This window comes from Suncus etruscus, chromosome 6, assembly GCF_024139225.1.
Source record: "Suncus etruscus isolate mSunEtr1 chromosome 6, mSunEtr1.pri.cur, whole genome shotgun sequence".
NCBI classification, from domain to species: Eukaryota; Metazoa; Chordata; class Mammalia; order Eulipotyphla; family Soricidae; genus Suncus; species Suncus etruscus.
Window position 1 is genome coordinate 16,454,774 of NC_064853.1, and position 21,858 is coordinate 16,476,631.

Genomic DNA, 21,858 nt, shown 5'->3' on the forward strand with positions numbered 1-21,858 from the left:
AGCTTTTTTTTTTAATCTTTATTTAAACACCGTGATTACAAACATGACTGTAGTTGGATTTTGATCATAAAAAGAACACCCCCCTTCACTAGTGCAACATTCCCACCACCAATTCACCCCATATCCCTCCACCTATACCCCCTGCCTGTATCTGACACAGGCATTCTAGTTCTCTCACTCATTAACATTGTCATGGTAGTTGTTAGTGTTCTAACTGCACTCACCCCTCCTTGAGGTGAGCTTCATATCATGAGCCAGTCCTTCTGGTCCTCATCTCTGGGCATTATTACAATAATGTTTTTTAATTTTTCTTAAAACCATAGATAAGTAAGACTATCCTATGTCTATCTGTCTCTCTCTCTCCCTTTGACTTATTTCATTCAGCATAACAGATTCCATGTACATCCATGTATAGGAAAATTTCATGACTTCATCTCTCCTGATGGCTGCATAATATTCCATTGTGTATATGTATCACAGTTTCTTTAGCCATTCATCTGTTGAAGAACATCTTGGTTGTTTCCAGAGTCTGGCTATTGTAAATAGTGCTACAATGAATATAGGTGTGAGGAAGAGATTTTTATATTTTTTTGTGTGTGTGTTCCTAGGGTATATCCCTAGGAGTTGTATAGCTGGATCATATGAGAGCTCAATTTCCATTTTTTTGAGGAATCTCCATATTGTTTTTCATAAGGGCTGGACTAGGTGGCATTCTCACCAGCAGTGAATGAGAGTTCCTTTCTCACCACATCCTTGCCAGCACTTATTTTTCTTGGTCTTTGTGATGTGTGACAGTCTCTGTGGCATGAGATGGTACCTCATTGTTGTTTTGATTTGCATCTCCTTGATAATTAGTGATGTGGAGCATTTTTTTATGTGCCTTTTAGCACATGTATTTCTTCTTTGAGAAATTGCCTGTTCATTTCTTCTTCCCATTTTTTATGGGGTTAGATGTTTTTCTCTTGTTAAGTTCTGTCAGTAACTTGTATATCTTAGGTATTAGCCCCTTGTCTAATGGGTATTGGTTGAATAGTTTCTCCCATTCTCTGGGTGGCTTTTGTATCATAGGCATTATTTCCTTTGAGGTGCAGAAGCTTTTCAGCTTAATATATTCACATCTGTATATCTCTGTTTCCATTTGTATGGAGAGTGCTGTTTCTGCCTTGAAGATGACGTTAGTCTCAATGTCATGGAATGTGTCACCTATATGTTGTTCAATATACCTTATGGTTTCAGGTCTGATATCCAGGTCTTTTTTCATTTGGACTTGACCTTTGTGCATGGTGTTAGATGGAGGTCTGAGTTCACTCTTTTGCAAGCAGCTGACCAGTTGCTCCAAAACCACTTGTTGAAGAGGCTTAGTCTAAACTTCTTTAATATTGCCTACAATCTAAATGCATTTAGAAATAGCCCAAAGCAGTGGTGTAAGTGGTAGGGCATTTACCTTGCACACGCTAACCTAGGACGAACCGTGATTGGATCCCCCAGCATCCCATATGGTCCCCCAAGCCAGGAGCGATTTCTGAGCACATAGCCAGGAGTAATCCCTGAGTATCACTGGATATGGCTCCCACTCCCACACCCCCCAAAAAATAGCCCAGAGCACCCGAACACAAAGCCTAGCCTGGCTTCTGCCTTGATTCTAATCATTGAAAAATCTAAACAGAGGGACCGAAGTGATAGCACAGCAGGTAGCACATTTGCCTTGAACATAGGCAGCCTAGATTCAATCTCTGGCATCCCATATGGTCCCCTTGAAAACCTTCAGGAGTAATTTCTGAGTAACCATTGAATACTGCCAGGTACGGACTCAAAACCAAACCAAACCAAATCAAAACAAGAATCTAAGCGAGAGAAATAGTACAGCAGGTAGGGTGCTTCCTTTGCATATGGCTGACCAGGTTTCCATCCCTGATACCACATATAGTCCTCTGAGAACTGCAGGAATGACCCCTGAGCACTGCCAAAGGTGGCCCCAAACAAAAAAAAAACTACTCAAACCAACTCATACTTCTAACCTACAAGAACTCTGGACGGTTTTGGCTCAAGCTACTAAGTTGGTGGTAATTTGTTATGTAACAATAGGAAGTGATCACAGTGAGTCACATTAGAAAAAAGAAAAGACCTCAGGAAAAATTTGAAGAAATTACATGCGAAGAAAAGTGTAGAAACATAGGTAAGTCAAATTATTTTGAATAATGATTATTTGAGCAAAAAATATAGACCTAGGGACCAGAGAAACAGCACAGTGGTAGGGTGTTTGCCATGCAAGCAGACAATCTAGGACAGTGGTTCAAATCCCTGCATTCCATATGGTCCCAGTGCCTGCCAGAAGCATTTTCTGAGCACATAGCTAGGAGTAACCCTGAGCGACACCTGGTGTGACCCAAAAACAAAAAACAAAAATAAATAAATACACCTAAAAGTTGTTTTCATTATTTATATTATAATTTATTATAATTTAAATTTTTAAAAAGAGAAAGGTATGTAGAAATGTAGGATCTTGCTTTTTTATTTAAAACACTAACATTAAAAAGCAAATAGCTGGGGCCTGAGAGATAGCATGGAGGTGGGGTGTTTGCTTTTCACGCAGAAGGTCATTGGTTCGAATCCCAGCATCCCATATGGTCCCCCAAGCCTGCCAGGAGCAATTTCTGAGCATAGAGCCAGGAGTAACTCCTAGCACTGCCAGTGTGACTCAAAAAGAAAAAAAATTAAAAGCAAATAGCTAATTGCCTCAATTCTTGTTATGCTGTTGCTGTGGTCCTTCACTACAAAATAGGTTCTAGAGTACCTGAGTAATGGAAGGAAAAGAAAAAATAAACTGCTCAACAGCTTTAGGGAAGGAAACAAAAATGATCCTGATGTTTTTGAAGGAAACTCTCACTCATAGGACTATGAGTAGGGAAAAGCAAATAAGTTCTAGAAAATGCTAGACAGTCCTTCAGATTCTAGCAAAGAGGAATGGTAGCATCCTACCCAACCTTTAATAGCTTCTTTTCTTTCTTATTTGTCTTGTCTCCTCCTTTGGAAAACTATTTTTTTTTCCTTTTGCCTTATTATCTATTGACTCTAATGCCTATATATGCATAGTAAAGCAGATACGGACCAGAGAGATAGCACAACAGAAGGGCGTTTGCCTTGCATGCAGCTGTTCCAGGACAAAAGGTGGTTCAAATCCCAGCCTCCCATGTGGTCCCCCGTGCCTGCCAGGAGAGATTTCTGAGCATGGAGCCAGGAGTAACCCCTGAGCACCACCGGGTGTGACCAAGAAAAAAAAAAACATATGCAATTGGACAGAGTGGTTTGAATTCAAAGCATATAAACTCAGTCCTTTTTTGTCTTTTACTAAATTCTTTGGACTTCAGTCTACTTATCCACTGAAATCTATCTTGTCAGGAAAAGCCATTTTCTACAGAATCCCTTCGAATTTCAATGAACTGGACAACAGCAGGTGTTAGATGATGATTACTGAGAATAATTAGAATGGCTTATTCATTGTCAATGTTATTATAATCAATATTATTTTTATGTTGGTGGAAGGGCTCACACCTGCAAACACTCAGGTGGCCATATGGAATACTGGGAATTGAAATGGGTTGGTTGCATGCAAGGCAAGAGCCCTATCTGCTGTACTATTTTTCTGGCCTTCATAATCAATATTTTTATTATGAACAGTGGATAGCTCTTGGCTTGGGGGAACTATATGGGATGCCGGGGATCGAACTGAGGTCCGTCCTGGGTCAGTCACACATAAGGCAAATGCCCTACTACTATTGCTCTGGCCCCTGGCCATTTTGTTCTAAATTACTGGCACGTTTCTCAAACACAGCTTTTTTGGGGGGAAGGTGATTTGGAGCACATCTGGCGGTGCTCAGGGGTTACTCCTGGCAGGCTCAAGAGACCATATGAGATGCTGGGGATCAAACCTAGGTTCACCTCATTCAAGGCAAATGCCCTATCCACTGCGTTATTTTTCAAGCCCCTTCACACAGAGATATTTGCTATTTCCTTTCTGGACATCACCTGTTCTGATGAACTAGAAATGGCTCACAGAAGGGCCGGAGAGATAGCATGGATGGTGGGTATTTGCAGAAGGATAGTGGTTCGAATCCCGGCATCCCATGTGGTCCCTTGGGCCTGCCAAGAGTGATTTCTAAGTATAGAGCCAGGAGTAACTCCTGAGAGCTGCCGGGTGTGACCCCAAAACAAACAAACAAACAAACAAATGGCCCATAGGGGAAAAAAGAAATGGCCCATAGAAGATTTCACTAGTTTAGATAGAGATGAGTGGCCAAGGCACTGGGATGTTAGCAGGATTTAGCATCAGCCCAATAGACAGTCCAACGGGTCTTGTTGCTCCAAGGGGCTACTCCTCATGTCTCTAGTGGGATACTGATGGTACCCCCATGATTTGGAGTTAAGGACATTTCTGACTGTGTAGTGTATCATACCTGTGTTTGATTTAGGATGAAGAGATGATTTGTATACTCACAGTATTAGAGCTCCTGTGGGTTGCAGTTGGCAAAGCAACTGGTAAAGCTGCGGGGGTTGGAGGAGTTACAGAAATGTCCCCGACTGGGTCTCTGGCCACAAGCATCCTGACAGAATTCCCACAATTTCTCAGCACTTGGGCAACTTGCTCGCTGGTCATTCCCTGCACATTTGTGGAGCCGATCTTCAAGATGTGATCACCTGTCTGGAGTCTGCCATCCTTTAAGCCAAGAAAATGAAACAATCATTCCAATAAACCAAACACTTAATTGCATGAGGTAATAAACAGCTTATACTCAGTTCTGAAAAAGTAGCTGACAAAGAAGCCACCAAAAATTGAGAATCATGGGGCTAGAAAGACAGTACAGTGGATACAAGTACAGTACCTTGCCTTGTATGTGGTTGACCCAGGTTCAACCTCTGACACCCCACATGGTCCCTTGAGCCCCCACCAGGAGTGATTCCCTAAGTATCAAGCAGGAGTAAGCCCAGAGCACTAACCAGATGTGATCCCCAAAACCCAAAAATAACTAAATAAAAAATGAGGAAGGAAGTTTGAGAGACATACAGAGGGTGAGACTTGCACACAGCTGATACTGGCTTAATCCTTGTCACCACATATTGTCCCTAAATCCTGACAGGAATAGCTCCTGAGCACAAAGCCAGCAATCGCCTTGAGCACTACTGGCTATGCCCCCCCAAAAAAAACCCTCACAATCAATCAATCAATCAATCAATACTAAAACAGATGAGAAAGAAAACACAACCACTGTGTGGCAATCATGGCTCCACAAGAGGATGTGCAAAAATAAGAATGAAAAGAAAGGACAGAATGAGTAAGGTGGCACCGAGTCTTGGGAAGGAAGTCCTAGAGGAGACAACCCCGAAGAGTGACATATTCCCGAATACCTTCAAACAATCTCACATCAGCCTCTGCAGTGAAAACAGACTGCAGGAGAGGACACAGCAGAAACAGAGCAGTGAGCTGGAAGGCAAAGCAAAAATCCAGAAAGGGAAAGTCAGAGTCTAGACTAGGTTAGCATTTTCATTCTAAGAAGGTGATTCTTTAGCTATTTGGGCTATATCCAGAGATGCTCAAGGCTAATTCTTGACTTTGTGCTCAGGAGTCACTTCCGGTGGTGCTCAAAGGACTATAGGTGAGTTTACACCCAGGATGGCAGTGTGCAAAGCAAGAGCCTTATCCACTATACCACCTCTCTAGCCCCAAGAAGTGAAAATTTTAGACATTCCTCTTAATAAATCATCAATAGGTTCTGATGAAAGTTTCTACCTGGGGTGGAGGGGAAAAAAAAAATCAAACTCTGAGCTTCTAGCCTAAACTCCTCCAGAGACAGAGCTGCTATTGATTGAGACAAAGAGGATGACAGGGAGGGTGAGGAGTGGTAAGGCGTCTGCCTTGTCAGGGCTAGCCTAAGAAGGACCACGGATAGATTCCCCGGCATCCCATATGGTCCCCCAAGCCAGCAGTGATTACTGAAAACATAGCCAGGAGTAATCCCTGAACGTCACCGGGTATGGCCCAAAAACAACAACAACAACAACAACAACAACAACAAAGATGATGACAGGGAAACAGATGGGTGGGAATGGATCGGTTCTGTTTCAAAGAGGTCCAGTCTGGGACACCTATTAGACAAGCAAGCGGAAGGATCAGATATGCAACCAGATGTGGAAATCCAGGGTCCAGACTACATATTTAAACTGAGAACTTACTAGCAGAGAGAAGATATTAAAATCACAAATCTGGATGATTTATTGCAAAGATGTGGAATGCTTTATTTCTAAAGCTAGCAATATATAAATTGGGGACTTTTACTATCATTATTAATATACTACCTGCTAATCTGAATATATGTTATTATTAAAATGTTAAGATATATATACTTTTTTCTTTCCATTTTGGTTTTTGAGTCACACCCAGTGGCACTCTAGGGTTTCTCCTGACTGTGCTCAGAAATCACTCCGGGCAGGCATGGGGGACCATATGGGATGCCTGGATTCAAACCACTGTCCGTCCTGGATCGACTGCTTCAAGGCAAAAGCCCTACTGTTGTGCTATCTCTCGGGCCCTAGATATACTTATTTCTATATGTACTTCTATTTTATTCACAGAAAAGCTTAAAAAATTGATCAAAAATATATCTTAGGACTGAAGAAATAGTAGAGGGATAAAGTGCATACTTTATTTACATTTGTAAAGCCCTAACAAACACCACCAAGAACCCAAGGACGATCCCCTTGCCAAATGTAACATCAGTAGTAACCTTTGAATATTGCCAGATATGGTCCAAACACTTAAAAGAAAAAAACAAAGAGCAAAACATGAATATCTTGTCCAAAGTTTTGTCCTTTACATTCTCTTCTAATTTGTAGAATTTTTGCAACAGTACATCCATCTGCATAAATTTGTATCAGCAGATTTTGGAATTCTTTGTAGCTTGAAATCATTTTTCACATGTCATCCCACTCAGAGAAGGACCATTTTCAAATGAGAAAACTGATTTCAAAAAGCTGCCCGGCTTGAACCGTTTCACAAACGTATTCAGTGACTCGGTCCAATTCAACAGAGTTGTCCCACTAGAGACCTGCTCTCATTTTTCATTAGGCATTAGAGGCCACTATCTCAAGAATAACATTACGGATGGTAACTCTACTCCTTTCCTGTTCTCAGGTTTAAAATGCTGGAAATAGAGGCTGGAGAGAACTCAAGGGCTGGCGTACATGCTGGCATGCAGGAGGCCTGGACATGACCCTCAGAATCATGTGGTCCCCTAAGCAGTGCTCAGGAGTCACTCTTGAGCACTGAGCCAGAAGTAAATCTTGAGCACCACCAGTCATGGCTCAAGAGACATCTAAATACAATTGGGCTAGGAGCCAATGAACCCCTAGTACTAGTACAGGGCCCCAGCAGGACCACATCCTTAGGCCCTCACATGGCCACTCCAAGCTTCGTTAGCAGAGAATTCTGACAGAGGGCCCTGGAACTCCTGATCACCATGTGGGAGAGTATCTCTCTCACCAAAGAGATAGGATCACAGAGGAAATTATTATCAAGGAAGACATAAAATACTGCTAGGTTTCTACTTTAAAACATGAAAGAATGTTATATTTTTATTAGGACTATAAATCTGAAATAAGCCATGACTTAAGAGGAAATCAGGGACAGGGTAGAGCTCATGCCTCATGTGTGTAAGGCCCTGAGGTGTATTATGATTATGTGTGAGCATGTGTTGAATTGTGTGTGTGTAAAAGTGTGTAAATGTGAGTGTGTGGGATTGTATGTATATTGTGTGTGTGTGTGTGTGTAAGAGAGAGAAAAATGCAAACATTGGGTTGGAGCAAAAGCATGATGGGTTGGGCATATAGGCAAATGCCTGGCACACAGCTACACACAGGATTCAATTCCTGGCATCCCATATGGTTCGCCAATCCTAAAAGGAGTGATTTCTGAGTGCAGAGCCAGGAGTACCCCCTGAATGCTGCTGGGTGTGGCATTAAAAAATGTAGTCATCAAAACAAAACAAAATAAGGCCGGAATGATAGCACAATGGTAGGGAATTTGCTTTGCACATGGCTGACCCAGGACAAACCTGGGTTCAATCCCTGGCATCCCATATAGTCCCCAACCCTGCCAGAAGAGAGTTCTGAGCACAGAACCAAAAATAACCCCTCAGTGCTACCAGGTGTGGCCCAAACACAAAATCAAACAAACAAAAAGAACCTCCCAAAACAAAAGTAGTCATGATGAAATATAAGGGTCTGTGAAACCAACTTCCCTTGAACAGACTTATATCCTGAACAAAAAATAAAAATTAAGAGCTTCTTCTTTTTTTCCTATTTGACTTGGCCAAAGACGGGCATTTCCCCCTAAGTTCCTATTTTTTGTCACTTATGAGGCACCACATTTTTCCAATTTTATCTCAACTCAATTTAAAATGATGTGGATAATTTGCATCTGTCACTGAAAGTTAAACATTTTCTTCCTCCTGAAAAACAGGTGTTCTGTGGAATTCATAGGAGCGAAAACAGTCATCAGGCAGATTGACGAGGAAGGCAGAGTGACAGTCCTTGCTGAAGTCCGGCAGCCCCAAACGCCTCAATTTACTGATTATTTTTTGAACAACATTCTCCTCCACGCCCTTCATCCAGTGCAAGGAGCTAGACAACAGAGAGTCCTTTTTGTTCTTAACAGAAATCATAAATCAATGTTAGCCAATAAATAGCTATGCCAAAATCCAAAGACTCAGCATGCTAATTGAATACTTAAATACTAAAGTTTAATTAGCCAAAGGAGAAAAAAAATATGCACACGGGAAAAGGCAGTTCGAGGGGTCGTAAAACTGAAATGGGGGCTATACCAAGGGTCTCACTATGACAGTGAAACACTAACAAGCATCATTATTTTTGTTTGTGTGTGGAACACCCAGTGGTGCATAGGGCTTATTCCTGGCTCTGCATTTTGAGGAATTACTCCTGGCAGATTTGAGAAATGACCATATAGAGTGCCAGGGATTGAGCCCAGATTGGCCACAAGCAAGGCAAGCACCTGCCTGCTTTACTATCTCTCCACCCACACAAGCATTATTTTTTTATCATTTTTTTTAAATTAGTTGGTGCTATACTTGGTGAATTCAGGGTTTCTCTTGATTCTGCACTTAGGGGGCTACTCCTGTTTCTTTTTTTTTTTTTTTTTCTCCCTCCCCGCTACTCCTGTTTCTTAGGGATCATTCCTGAGAGTACTCAAGGGACCTGTATATGTGTTGCCAGAAACAGGCCCAAGGTGTCAGCCACATGCAAAGGTAAGGTGATCTACTTCTGAACTATCACTTTAGCTAAAGAACTAAAAAAAAAACAAAACCCAGGGCCAAGAAAATATGTCAAAAGTTTGGAGCACATGATTTGCATTCACAAGGCCCAGATTTAGAACAGCATGTGAGCTTTGTATGTGGGATGCCTGCTTTGATCCTCAGCATATGAGGGCATTTGTAGATGAATCAATAGCTAAACCAGCAGATTTTCAGCACCACACATGGTCCCCTGAGTACAGAGCCTGAAGTGACCACTCAGCACATAGCTGAAAATAGCCCCCGAGCACTTCCAGTTGTGTGTGGGGGAAACATGGGGTACTAACAGACTAGGGTATTTAGGGTGTTGCATACAAAGTCAACTCTTTTTTTTTTTTTCAAAGTCAATTCTTGAGTTGACACAACCACTGAAGCAAAGGAACACAGAGGGTTGGGCATGAGTGAGGAGACAAATTAGTTACCAACAGGAGGATGATAGTTTCTCTGCCATTCACTGAGATGAGAGACAGAGAAGAAAATTCTACTTCTTCCCTACTTCCAGTCTCCCTACACCCGCCAGGAAAGGGTCACGAGCTCTGGTGCTCCCCAAAACTGGGCAGTCTCTGGAGCCTGAGCCTCCCTGGATCAGGTGGGCAGCAAAAAAAGGAATAAATTTTGATTGACTATGGATAAATGGATCTCAGGAGGAAGACACAGACTTCAGAGTCAAATAGAAGTTCATTGCCGACTGTCAGTTCTGAGTTGTCTAGCCCTAAGCAGTTTCTTAAGGATTTATGCATTCATAATCTGGAATAAAATTTACTACTGGTAGAAGGATTACCCAAGACAAGAGTGATGTAACTCAGTAGATAGCAATGTTTGGTATGAACATTTGCTTCTCCATAAGGACTAACAGGTAGGCCCTTCTAGCCTTGAGGACCTGAAACTGTGACAATCCCTTCCTGTAAAAGGGTAAAAATCAGACCCAGGCTTTTCCCAACAGTGCCACAAAAGGATTTATCCGAAACTGTATTGTATTCTCTGTGAAAATTCTTAATGCACATTAGGATATTAAAAGCCCAGAAAACTCTTACAGTAAAGGAACCTATTTGATTTCTTTTAACTTGGTGTGTTCTAAATTTATTTGATTACTCCTTTTGTTTTGCACAATAACTACTCCACTTTGCATCTTGAAAAATGCTGCTCCAGCAAATAAGGCTATTAAACTTGCTAAGGGATAGGAAAGGTTTTAGAAGAAGATAGCAAAATATGCCACAAGAGCTCATTTCTTTAGAAATGTTTTCTGAAAAAATTAAAACCTATAAAAATGCATTGTTTTGTGCCACCAATGTGGGTTTTGTTTTGATTTTGTGTGTGTGGCACTCAGAAACTATTCCTAGCTCTGTGCTCAACAATGATTCCTGACAGAGCAAAGGGATCTATATGCAGTGCTAGGGCATCCAACTGGGATTGGCTATATGCAACAGTCTTTGAGTATTTTCGGTCACACTTGGTTTACTCCTGGCTCTCCATTCAGGCATTACTCCTGGCAGTGCTTGGGGCACCAATTAGGATGCCAGGATTGAACCCTGGTTGCAAGACAAGGGTCCTACCCATTAAGATATCTTTCCAACCCCAGCAAGGCAAAGTCTTAACCTGAAGATTATCTTTATGGACCTCTATTCATTATCTTGATTGCTGTGATACATGGTACAGTAGTTGACTTGTCACCTTGGTAGGCTATAGTGTCAATGGCTTTGGTCAGTCTGTTGCCATTATTATGAGGGTATTTTGTAGACGGATCAATAGCTACACCAGTAGACTTTCAGTGTTGATCACCTCTGACGGTGTGGATGGACTCCCTCCAATCAGTGGAAGATACTAAACCAAAATCAGTTTTTTTAAAAAGTGGGTCATTTTATCACTCTTACATACTATAAGAGAAATTCTGTCAATCTGCCCTACATATTTCAGAGAATAGACAGCATCTCTTACCTGAGCTTTGAATCTTCTGTTTTACCCTATAGATTATAGGATCACCAGTAAACATATGTTAAATAGATATGATGGGCCCAGAGTGATGGTACAGTGGGATACAATTTGCCTTGCACGTGGCCAAATTAGATTCGATCTCTGGCATCCCATAAGGTTTTTCGATACCCCTAGGAGTAATTCCTAATTGCAGAATCAGTATTAAATCTTGAGTTTTAAAATCATCTTGGCCCCCAAATCAAAACCAAGCAAATAAACAATTTATTATATGTATGACACAGGTGCAAGCTATTGTCAATTATTCTTCAAAAATTGTTTAGGAACTCAAAGAGCTCTTCTTTATATGGATCTCCTGTCCTCTCCCAAATTAGAAATTCACAGAGAATTTAAAAAATATTTGTAGGGCCCGGAGAGATAGCACAGCGGTGTTTGCCTTGCAAGCAGCCGATCCAGGACCAAAGGTGGTTGGTTCGAATCCCGGTGTCCCATATGGTCCCCTGTGCCTGCCAGGAGCTATTTCTGAGCACACAGCCAGGAGTAACCCCTGAGCACCGCCGGGTGTGACCCAAAAACCAAAAAAAAAAATATATATTTGTAATAGGGGAAGGAGCAGTGGCACAAGCGGTACGTCACTTGCCTTGCACATGCTAAGCTAGGATGGACTTCAGTTTGATCCCCCAGCATCCCATATGGTCTCCCAAGCCATTTTGGATGATTTCTGAGTGCACAGCAGGAGTAACCAACCCCTGAGCATCAATGGGTGTGGCCAAAAAAGCAAAAAATATTTGTAATAGGTTAATATACATAAATATTTTTGCACAATTGCTTCTATTTATTTTAAAGGGTTATATTTTCTCAAACAAAAAATTGTGAGAGGGCCCGGAGAGATAGCACAGTGGCGTTTGCCTTGCAAGCAGCCAATCCAGGACCAAAGGTGGTTGGTTCGAATCCCGGTGTCCCATATGGTCCCCTGTGCCTGCCAGGAGCTATTTCTGAGCAGACAGCCAGGAGTAACCCCTGAGCACCGCCGGGTGTGGCCCAAAAACAAACAAAAAAAATTGTGAGAAGAGTAGTATTTAAAATATTTTTGCAAATCTTTAATGTTTGGCTTTAAAAAAGACAGTTGGATTTTTCAAATCAACTTAAGCATTCAATATGTTGTGAGATGTTGTGGTTGAGCATATAAAGAAAATCTGGCCTCAATCAGAAATATAGTTGGAAAGTGGAAAAGCATTTTAATAGCCCTTTCAGCCCATTTTATTTATTTATTAACACGTCAAAACTTGACGAATAGTGGTTCCTTTAAGATCAGTTACAAAGTGGAATTATTTTTTTTATATTTTATTTAAACAACTTGATTACATATATGATTGTGTTTGGGTTTCAGTCATGTAAAGAACACCACCCATCACCAGTGCAACGTTCCCATCACCAATGTCCCAAATCTCCCTCCTCCCCACCCAACCCCCACCTGTACTCTAGACAGGCTTTCCATTTCCCTCATACATTCTCATTATTAGGACAGTTCAAAATGTTATTTCTCTAACTAAACTCATCACTCTTTGTGATGAGCTTCCTGAGGTGAGCTGTAACTTCCAGCTCTTTTCTCTTTTGTGTCTGAAAGTTATTATTGCAAGAATAAGCTTAGGGCCTGGAGAGATAGCACAGCGGCATTTGCCTTGCAAGCAGCCGATCCAGGACCAAAGGTAGTTGGTTTGAATTCTGGTGTCCCATATGGTCCCCCTTGCCTGCCAGGAGCTATTTCTGAGCAGACAGCCAGGAGTAACCCCTGAGCACCGCCGGGTGTGGCCCAAAAACCAAAATAATAATAATAATAAGCTTAAAAATAGTATTTCATAAATATTTCAACCTTGAGTTTTGAGCACATCTTTAAATAATATGACATTTTGAGCACTGGGCTTCAGAAAAAACTAAAAGCCACAGAGATGACTCAAAGGGCTGGAGCCCAAATTTTGTCTGCAGGAGGCCCAGTTTTAATCCCAACAACTCATGGTCCTGTCAGCACTGCTGGGAATACATTTGCCAAAAACAAACAGAAAAGATGGATCCACAGACTTAAGCAGATCTTCCAAATTCATTAGTTGTCTCAAAAGAATTAGACTGATTGTTGTTATAATATAGTCAGAAAATTCTTTAAGTACTGGAAATTTTCACTCTCCTAGTGAAAACAGAAATTTTGCAAACTTCCAATTTTTTTTTTTTTTTTTTTTTTGGTTTTTGGGCCACACCCAGCAGTGCTCAGGGGTTACTCCTGGCTCTATGCTCAGAAATCGCTCCTGGCAGGCTCAGGGGACCATATGGGATGCCTGGATTCGAACCACCATCCTTCTGCATGCAAGGCAAGCACCCTACCTCCATGCTATCTCTCTGGTCCCCTGTGAGACTTTCTTACTGATGGAACATGCTCTCTTTTTCACTCAATTTTGAGGAAAGGTTGGTCAAATTCTCAATTCTGAATCACCATAATTTTTCAGTCAGTTACTCTCTCAAAAACAAAACCTCTGCTTTATCTGTTCACTACTTACTAGCTTAATAACAAAAATTCTTGGGCTGGAGAGAGAGCATGGAGGTGGGGCATTTGCTTTTGCATGCAGAAGGGTGGTGGTTCGAATTCCGGCATCCCATATGGTCCCCCGAGCCTGCCAGGAGCGATTTCTGAATGCAGAGGCAGGAGTGACCCCTGAGTGCTGCTGGATGTGACCACCTCACAAAAAATTCTAAACTACCTTTTTTTTTTTTTTTGTGGTATTTGGGTCACACCCGGCAGTGCTCAGGGGTTATTCCTGGCTCCAGGCTCAGAAATTGCTCCTGGCAGGCACGGGGGACCATATGGGGCACTGGGATTTGAACCAATGACCTCCTGCATGAAAGGCAAACGCCTTATCTCCATGCTATCTCTCCGGCCCCGTCTAAACTACTTTTTAAAAACTAAATGAAGTCCTTTGTGTTTTGGTATTTTGGGAAGGAAAGGGGCATACTAGAGTAAGATCAAGGCTTACTCTTAGCTCTATATACAAGGATAACACCTGACCTGTGGAGCTTTAGGACCATATAAGATTCTGGGGATCAAACCTGGGTTGGCCACATATAAGGCAAATGCCCTGCTCAGTGTGCTATCTCTCCAGCCCTCTAAATGAAATCTTTCTTCTTTCAGTTTAATACTAAAAATAAAACAGTTGATAAGTTTTTAATTGGCTCACTTTTAGCTTAAACAAACCAAACTATAAAGTGTAATCATTCAAGTGCCAGAAAATCGTTTGGGTTTTTTTTTGGGGGGGTGGGGGGGACACATCCAGTGATGCTCAGGGGTTACTCCTGGCTATGCACTCAGAAATCACTCCTGGCTTTGGGGACTGTATGAGATGCCGGGGATCAAACCGCAGTCTGTCCGAGGTTAGCTTGTACAAGGCAGATGTCCTACCGCTTACGCCACCACTCCAGCCCTTAGTGCCAAAAAATTGTAATTCAAATCAAATTTACCATGTACAAGACTGAAACAAGACATAATCACTATCTTCCAATTTTAACCTTTAAATCCTTGAAAGAAACAATGAGAGGAAATACAAATATTAAAAAGTGTGATACCGGGATATGGGGGAAAATGTGATACCGATTAATGAATCTTTTCAATAAAAAATATTCATCTCTGATGGAATCAATATACAAAATTATCAATCACATGCCACCCCTCTTCTTTAATAACATTGATTTAGGAACTCTTCAAAATCAATCAGGTGATGGTGTATTGTTAACACTTCCAGGAAACAAAATATTCTTAGCTTTATTTAAATTCTAGTCATGGAACAATATAACCCAGAACCCGTGCTACAAAATTACATTGCAAGGCATCTCATTTAAATTGCATTAAACCAAAATGAAAATAAAGGTCACACTTACTCGATCTGCTAGTCCTCCGGGCACGATAGTCCTCACAACCACACCTGTTGATTTTCCCCCAACTATTCCAAAACCTAACCCGGAGCCATCATTAATGAGTTCAACATCTTCAACATGGCCCCAATGAACCTGCAAATTTGCAACATGAATCAGAGGTTAGTAGAATACATGCATCCTTAGAACCTAATGCCATTATTTCGAAAGCAACAGATAACAAAGTAAATGGTCACAACTATTCATGGAGATGACCTTCTAAAGGTGAAGAAAACTCTGAAGATGATCATGTGGTTTCTACCCTCACAGATCTTAAAACACAATAAGGGGAGAGATGACAACTGAACTAATGATATACCAGAAAGAATCATGATAGATGACAAATCTAGCTCTCTTAAGATGACTCTATGTCACATTTCAGTCTATGACCAAAGGCTAGCTCAGTGTTCAACATATGGTGGAAACATATAAACATATGTACTAAATGGAAAGCGACTCACGAAAAATTATAAAACTGAACAAGGGAACAGAGATAAGAGGTCAAGCCCAGCAAAGAATTCTGGAAAGCTTCAATGTGATATTTTAGTTAAACTACAGAAAATAAAGACTATCAGATGAAGGCTGGAGATAGTACAGGAGTGAAGACATTTGCCTTGCAAGTAGTTGACTGGTTCAATTCCTAGCTCCACATATGGTCTCCTGCCAGGAGTAACTATGAACTCAGAGCCAAAAGTTGGCCCTGATCACAGTGAGATGTGACCCCCAAATAAGACCAATGAGAATCATGTACAAGAAAGATGTGAGAGCAAAGTTAGGGAGTATGACAGAAAGAGTTGAAGAAAGGGTCACTACTGCATGAATGAGAACAACTCATTCCCTTATAAAGGGAAAATAACAAGAAAACTCTGGTGCAAGGTTTCTTCGCTGTTAACTTTGCTGGGTATTTGTGAATCCAAGAACAGTCCCCAGAATGAGAAATTACTTCCCATCCCCTTGTCCCCTTTCGGGGGAAGACCTTGGTAATATTTATCCGCAGCAAATAATAATCCACACAGACAAGAACGATAGGGTTTAAAAGATCGGGCAAGGAGAGCCAGAGAATCCTTCTGCAGCCAGCAGCTTTTTCACAGAAGGACCCCTCACTCCTGTCCCTCAAGCTATTTATTGCCAACTCCACAGCGCCCCACCTGGAAGGGTTAGGTGGGGCAAAAGTCACAGAACAATCCTAAGGAAACACTTTTATATACAATTCCAAGAATCATCTTATGGAAACTTTTTCATATGCTACACTCTGGTTTAGGAATAATTCATCAGAATGAAAAGGATGAGTGGTCTGGAGAGATATACTGGGTAGGTGCTTGCCTGGCATCACATATGGTCACATAGCCTTGCCAAAAATGATACCCGAGTACAGAACCAGGTAAGAGTAGTTAGAGTAAGCCCTGAGCAATGTTGGATGTGGTTCCAAACCATACCCTTTCCAACCATCACCAGCAAAAAAAAAAAAAAAAAAAAAAAAAAAAGAATGTAAAGGATACAAGGATGAGGATGGCAAAAAAGGGAAGAGACTAATTTTGGAGACTCTGAGCAGGGAGAGTAAAAAGGCAGGAATGAGGATATCAGTCTTAGGATCAAACACATTAGACTGAGACATCTAAAGAATTTCTTCTCTAACTGGTTCAGCTCCCATCAGAAACATGCCTTCAATCCACACAAGCCAACTGCAAAATAAAATTCCTTTCTCTAGGCCATAGCCAGAGGGCAGAGCCTTTGCCTTGCATATGACTGACCTGGGTTGAATCCCCAGCAACCCATATGGTAAATTCCCCCAGTACCAGCAGGAGTAATTCCTGAGTGCAGAGTCAGTTCTAACCTCTGAGCACAGCTGGGTGCGGTGTAAAAACAAACAAAGAAATTCCTTGCTCAAGATCATTAGAACGATTTTAGCTTTCCTCTAAGAATAAGCTGGAGAGCCACAATACATAAATATTACATGTTAAAATAAATATCAGGACATCTCATAAATTGATGCCATCAACAATATCTAATTATTTTTTTCTTTTTTGAGGCGTTTTTGGTGACGATCAGGGGTTACTCCTGGCTATGCGCTCAGAAATCGCTCTGGCTTGGGGGACCAGATGCGATGCCAGGGGATTGAACCTCGGTCTGTCCTAGGCTAGCATGGGCAAGGCTACTGCTTGTGCCACTGCTCCAGCCCAACAATATCTAATTATTAAGAAAGCAACCGGGTTTGATGCAATTAGCCTGAATCAGCCACAGTGGGTGATATTCAGAGAGTTGACTCTACAACAGGCCTTGAGTTTTGCTCTGCACTGGCTCTCTCATGAATCGACATGATATCTCTGTGAAGCTGACACTGGGATTAGCTCCAAGGAACAGGGGAAGAAACAGAAGTGTGGCAAAGTCAAAGAGCTTGCCCAGGGTGGCAGAACCAGGAAATCCAACTGAGCCTAACTCCAGAGCTTGTAGTCCGTACTGCTGTGCTAAGCCGCTTCTCTCTGTGTGCAATGTTATTATGTAAATTGTGCTATATAAATATTGCTGCTCGCAACGGGGAAAATGTCTATACATTAATTTGTGCTGTGACCTTGTACTGTTCTCAGTCTATTTTTTTCTTTTGTCTCAATGCATAAAAATGGAATAAATCAGGTAGCACTTAGTGTGATAGAAAATAAGATTTATTAGCTTGCGATCTCAAGATGAGGGCCAAAACCTGTAAAATGTTACATAAGAAATTTAAAGATGACTGAAAGAGACATGTCTTTTAAAAAAAATTTTGAAGCATCAGTTTTGAAGTAGCAATCTCTCCTTCATAAACACCCAATGTGATTTTTTACAAATAACATTTTCAAAATAACCAAATGTTAATTGAAAATATCCAACAGTAAATCCCTAATAAAAACCCTCACCTTAATAAATTAGTCGACTATATTACCAAGGAATTCCACATTTTGTCTGTCTCCAAATAAACGACATTGATTACTTCATTTTACCATCTATTTTAAATAATAACCTTAAATAAGGAGACGCAAAAGACATTGAAAAGGCGCGCGTGTGTGTGTGTGTGTGTGTGTGTGTGTGTGTGTGTGAATAATCCTATATAAAATTACCTAGTTGGATATTTTAATTTGCTACATTTGGAGATATACAAAGCAGTTTTCTGGTCCTGGGATAAGTAAAAATGATACCTTCTCAATGCCTTTTACGCTTCGGAAAATCAATGTCATAACTCAAAAGTATTTTCCCACATTTGCAACTCACTGTTTCTGGCAGACTCGTATCAGGGAGGTTGAAAGAAGCACTAGTTGTGAGGGCACATTCTCTGGCGACAACGAGGTGCAAAGACCCAGTGGTCTGTTGCAACAATGCAATGGCCTGCTGATGGGAAACATGCTGATCCAGCGGTGTGTGGTTAATAGCCAGTATCTGGTCATTTTCCTTTAACCTCCGATCTCTGGGTCAAATAAGAATGGAAAAAATAAATGGTTTTAAGGGATATCATCATCTGTTTTTTGATTTTTGGGTTTTGGGGTCACAACCGGTGCTCAGGGCTTATTCCTATCTTTGTGCTCATGGATCACTCCTGGAGGTGCTCAAGAGAATCATGTGGGGTGCTGAGGATTGAACCCAATCTGGCCAGGTACAAAGCAATTGCACTCACTACCCCCTGTATGATCTTCTCAGTATCCAACTGCCAGATTTTCACAAACTATTATTCAAGGTAAGCTGTTTATCCCTTAAGCTACTAGATCACTTAGTGTACTGTTTCAAAATTATATAACAAATCTCTTCAAAGTGCTTCATCAAAGTGCTGATTAGCTAATTAAAAATATGATAGTCCATCCCACAACACATACTTTGTAATGCATTTGGCTAGAAAATAAGGCAAAACAGCATACAGGGCCCCCGTTGCCAAGGTTTTATAAGCATGCAGCACCTCCATTACTGTAAGAGCTGTGCACCCTTGAACCCCTTCCACTGACTTCAGCCTATACCATGCTGAGAAAATGGACTCACATCCACCATTAACCTCTGTTCTAGCAGGTTTGCCCTGTCTCTGTTGGCCTCTATCTCTACAACTTTGGTCAACAAAGGCCGAATCCCCCTTCTCTAAAAACTTCCTTCTTTAAAACCCAGATAATAGGGGCTGAATAGGTAGTACAGTAAGCCATTGCTTACTTACCAACCGGGGTTCAATTCCTGGGCACCATATATGGCCCACTGAGCATCTCTAGGAGTGATCCCTGAGCACAGAGGCAAGGTTAAGATCTGAATACAGTCAAGTGTGGCCCAGATCATCCACCCACCCCTGAAATAACAAATAAAATTCAGAGATTACTTCCAATTCTGTATGTGAACCCTTCCCTCTGTTTTACTTATCACTTTCCCAACTGCTACCAAAGATGAAAATGATTAGTTTAAGAAATGAAGTAGAAATTAAAAAATGATCAAACTTAAACACCAAATCCAAAGTCAATGACAACAGAATCGATACCCAATTTACAACATACTAGACACAGAGAGGACCACTTATAATAGCAGCCTGGGGGGTAAAAGAGGGGAATATGGAATGCATGCTGGGAACAGGGGTGGAGGGAGGAGAACATTGATGGTGGGAACACCTCTGATTCAATATCACTATGTACCTAAAATATTACTGTGAAAGATATGTAATCCACTTTGATTAAAATAAAAAAAGAAGGGGCCGGGTAGGTGGCGCTGGAGGTAAGGTGTCTGCCTTGCAAGCGCTAGCCAAGGAAGGACCGCGGTTCGATCTCCCGGCGTCCCATATGGTCCCCCCAAGCCAGGGGCGATTTCTGAGCACATAGCCAGGAGTAACCCCTGAGCGTCAAACGGGTGTGGCCCAAAAACCAAAAAAAAAAAAATAAAATAAAATAAAAAAAGAAATTAGTAAAATTACTTTTATTTTTAAAAGGTTCACTAGAAGTTAGTATTAACTGAGTGCTTATTAAAAACCAGGTTAAACTCATTTAATTCTCACAATCTTTAAATCTTTAAAAAAATAAAAACAACTTCGTTTAAAATTTGCATTTAAGATATTAAAGCCTGGACAATCTTAGCATCTTATCTAAGTAGTCTAATTCCACTGCACATTCTTTAACTTCTTATTTTAACTTAGTTTAACTTCTACTCTAGGAATCACCGTGGGCAGGTTGACAGCATTTGATTTGTCTCTGGAACTAAATTCCTTCTCTTCTCTATCATCATCTTTCTTCCTCACCCTCTTTATCTCTCTGGCACCCACCCATCTCTTCAGTTCCTTATCCAAAGTCAACCTACTCAAAGAGATCCTTATCTGATCCCTAAAAGTAAACTTGCAAATTCCTCAACCTTTACTTACTTTTTTAAACTTGTATTTCCCAACTAAAAAAAGAAAAAGAAAAAAGAGTAAAAGAAACAAACAAACAACAACAACAAAAAAAAAGGCAGGCTAATCTATGTGCATAGGCATAGGAGAGGACCAAAGGAAAGAAGATAAACAACGCCTGTCAGGCTGTTCCATAAATGAGCCCTGACAACCTTTAAACACAAATGTCTCCCTTAGAAGGGTTTATTTCAGAACAGAGCTCTAATTCATAGGCCTGTAATTAGGAAAACTTTCTGTATTATCCCTATTTTTCTCCATCCATAGCAGCTTAGATGTGGAACTAAGCTTTTTCTAATTACCAACATTTAGTGGAACCATGGTTGTCTTTGTGTGACCATACAAAACACTCCCAACTTTCTTTACACAATTCCCTGTTCAATTCTCTCTCTCTCTCTCTCTCTCTCTCTCTCTCTCTCTCTCTCTCTCTCTCTCTCTCTCTCTCTCTCTCTCTCTAACAGCAAACATAGTTATTATCAAGGTATCAGAACCCTTGGGCTAGAGTGAAATCACAGCTGGTAGGGCATTTGCCTTACATGTGGCCAACCCGGGTTCAATCCCCAGTATCCCACATGTTACCCTGAGCCTGACAGGAGTAATTTCTGAAGGCAAAGCCAGAAGTTGCCCCTAAGTGGCATCTTGTGTGGTGGCCCTCAAACCAAAAAACAGCCCTCTAAAGATATCAGAACCCCACATTTATTACTTACTGAATATTCATGGCTGCTAATTATGCTGTTGCCTAGAACTGATTAGGCCCTTCACTATTAATCGCTGTTTTCTGGGCTAGAAAGATAACACAGGGGGAAGGCACTTGTCTTGTACATTGTGACATTATGTGAGCCCAGAGCCCAGAATCAGGAAGAAGCCCCAAGTACCACCACATCTAACATACATATAGATAAATATAGGGGTGTGTTTTATAAGTGATATCAATTCTCAGCAACTCTATTCCTGTAATTCTGACCCCACTCAACCTGATATTTTGAATTCAACACTTAACTGTCTTGGGTAACAATAATCCCAAATTGAGGCCAGATAGCATAGGGTAAGGCACTTACCTGGCTGCTGCAGATGCATATTTCATCCCTAAACAGCATATAGTCAGTCCCCTCTGCACCACTGAGAAATACCCCATAGAGTCAGGACTGGTCCCAGATACTATTTTATGTGTCCCCAACCCAAAGTATTGATAATTATTATGTATTATAATTATTTAATATTCATGATTAATTATTATTAGAATATTAT

At 41.1% G+C, this 21,858-nt stretch overlaps 1 protein-coding gene across 1 annotated transcript in view; it reads right to left on the reverse strand.

Moving 5' to 3' along the window:
- The window catches only part of PATJ (PATJ crumbs cell polarity complex component), a 367,443-nt gene that overhangs the window by 324,582 nt on the left and 21,003 nt on the right, over nucleotides 1-21,858 (reverse strand). The window contains exons 6-8 of the mRNA XM_049774382.1: nucleotides 18,486-18,678; nucleotides 15,210-15,338; nucleotides 4,496-4,714 (exon numbers count right to left, since the gene is read on the reverse strand). Coding sequence (XP_049630339.1) covers nucleotides 4,496-4,714; nucleotides 15,210-15,338; nucleotides 18,486-18,678 — 541 coding nt within the window. The remainder of the gene's footprint in view (nucleotides 1-4,495; nucleotides 4,715-15,209; nucleotides 15,339-18,485; nucleotides 18,679-21,858) is intronic.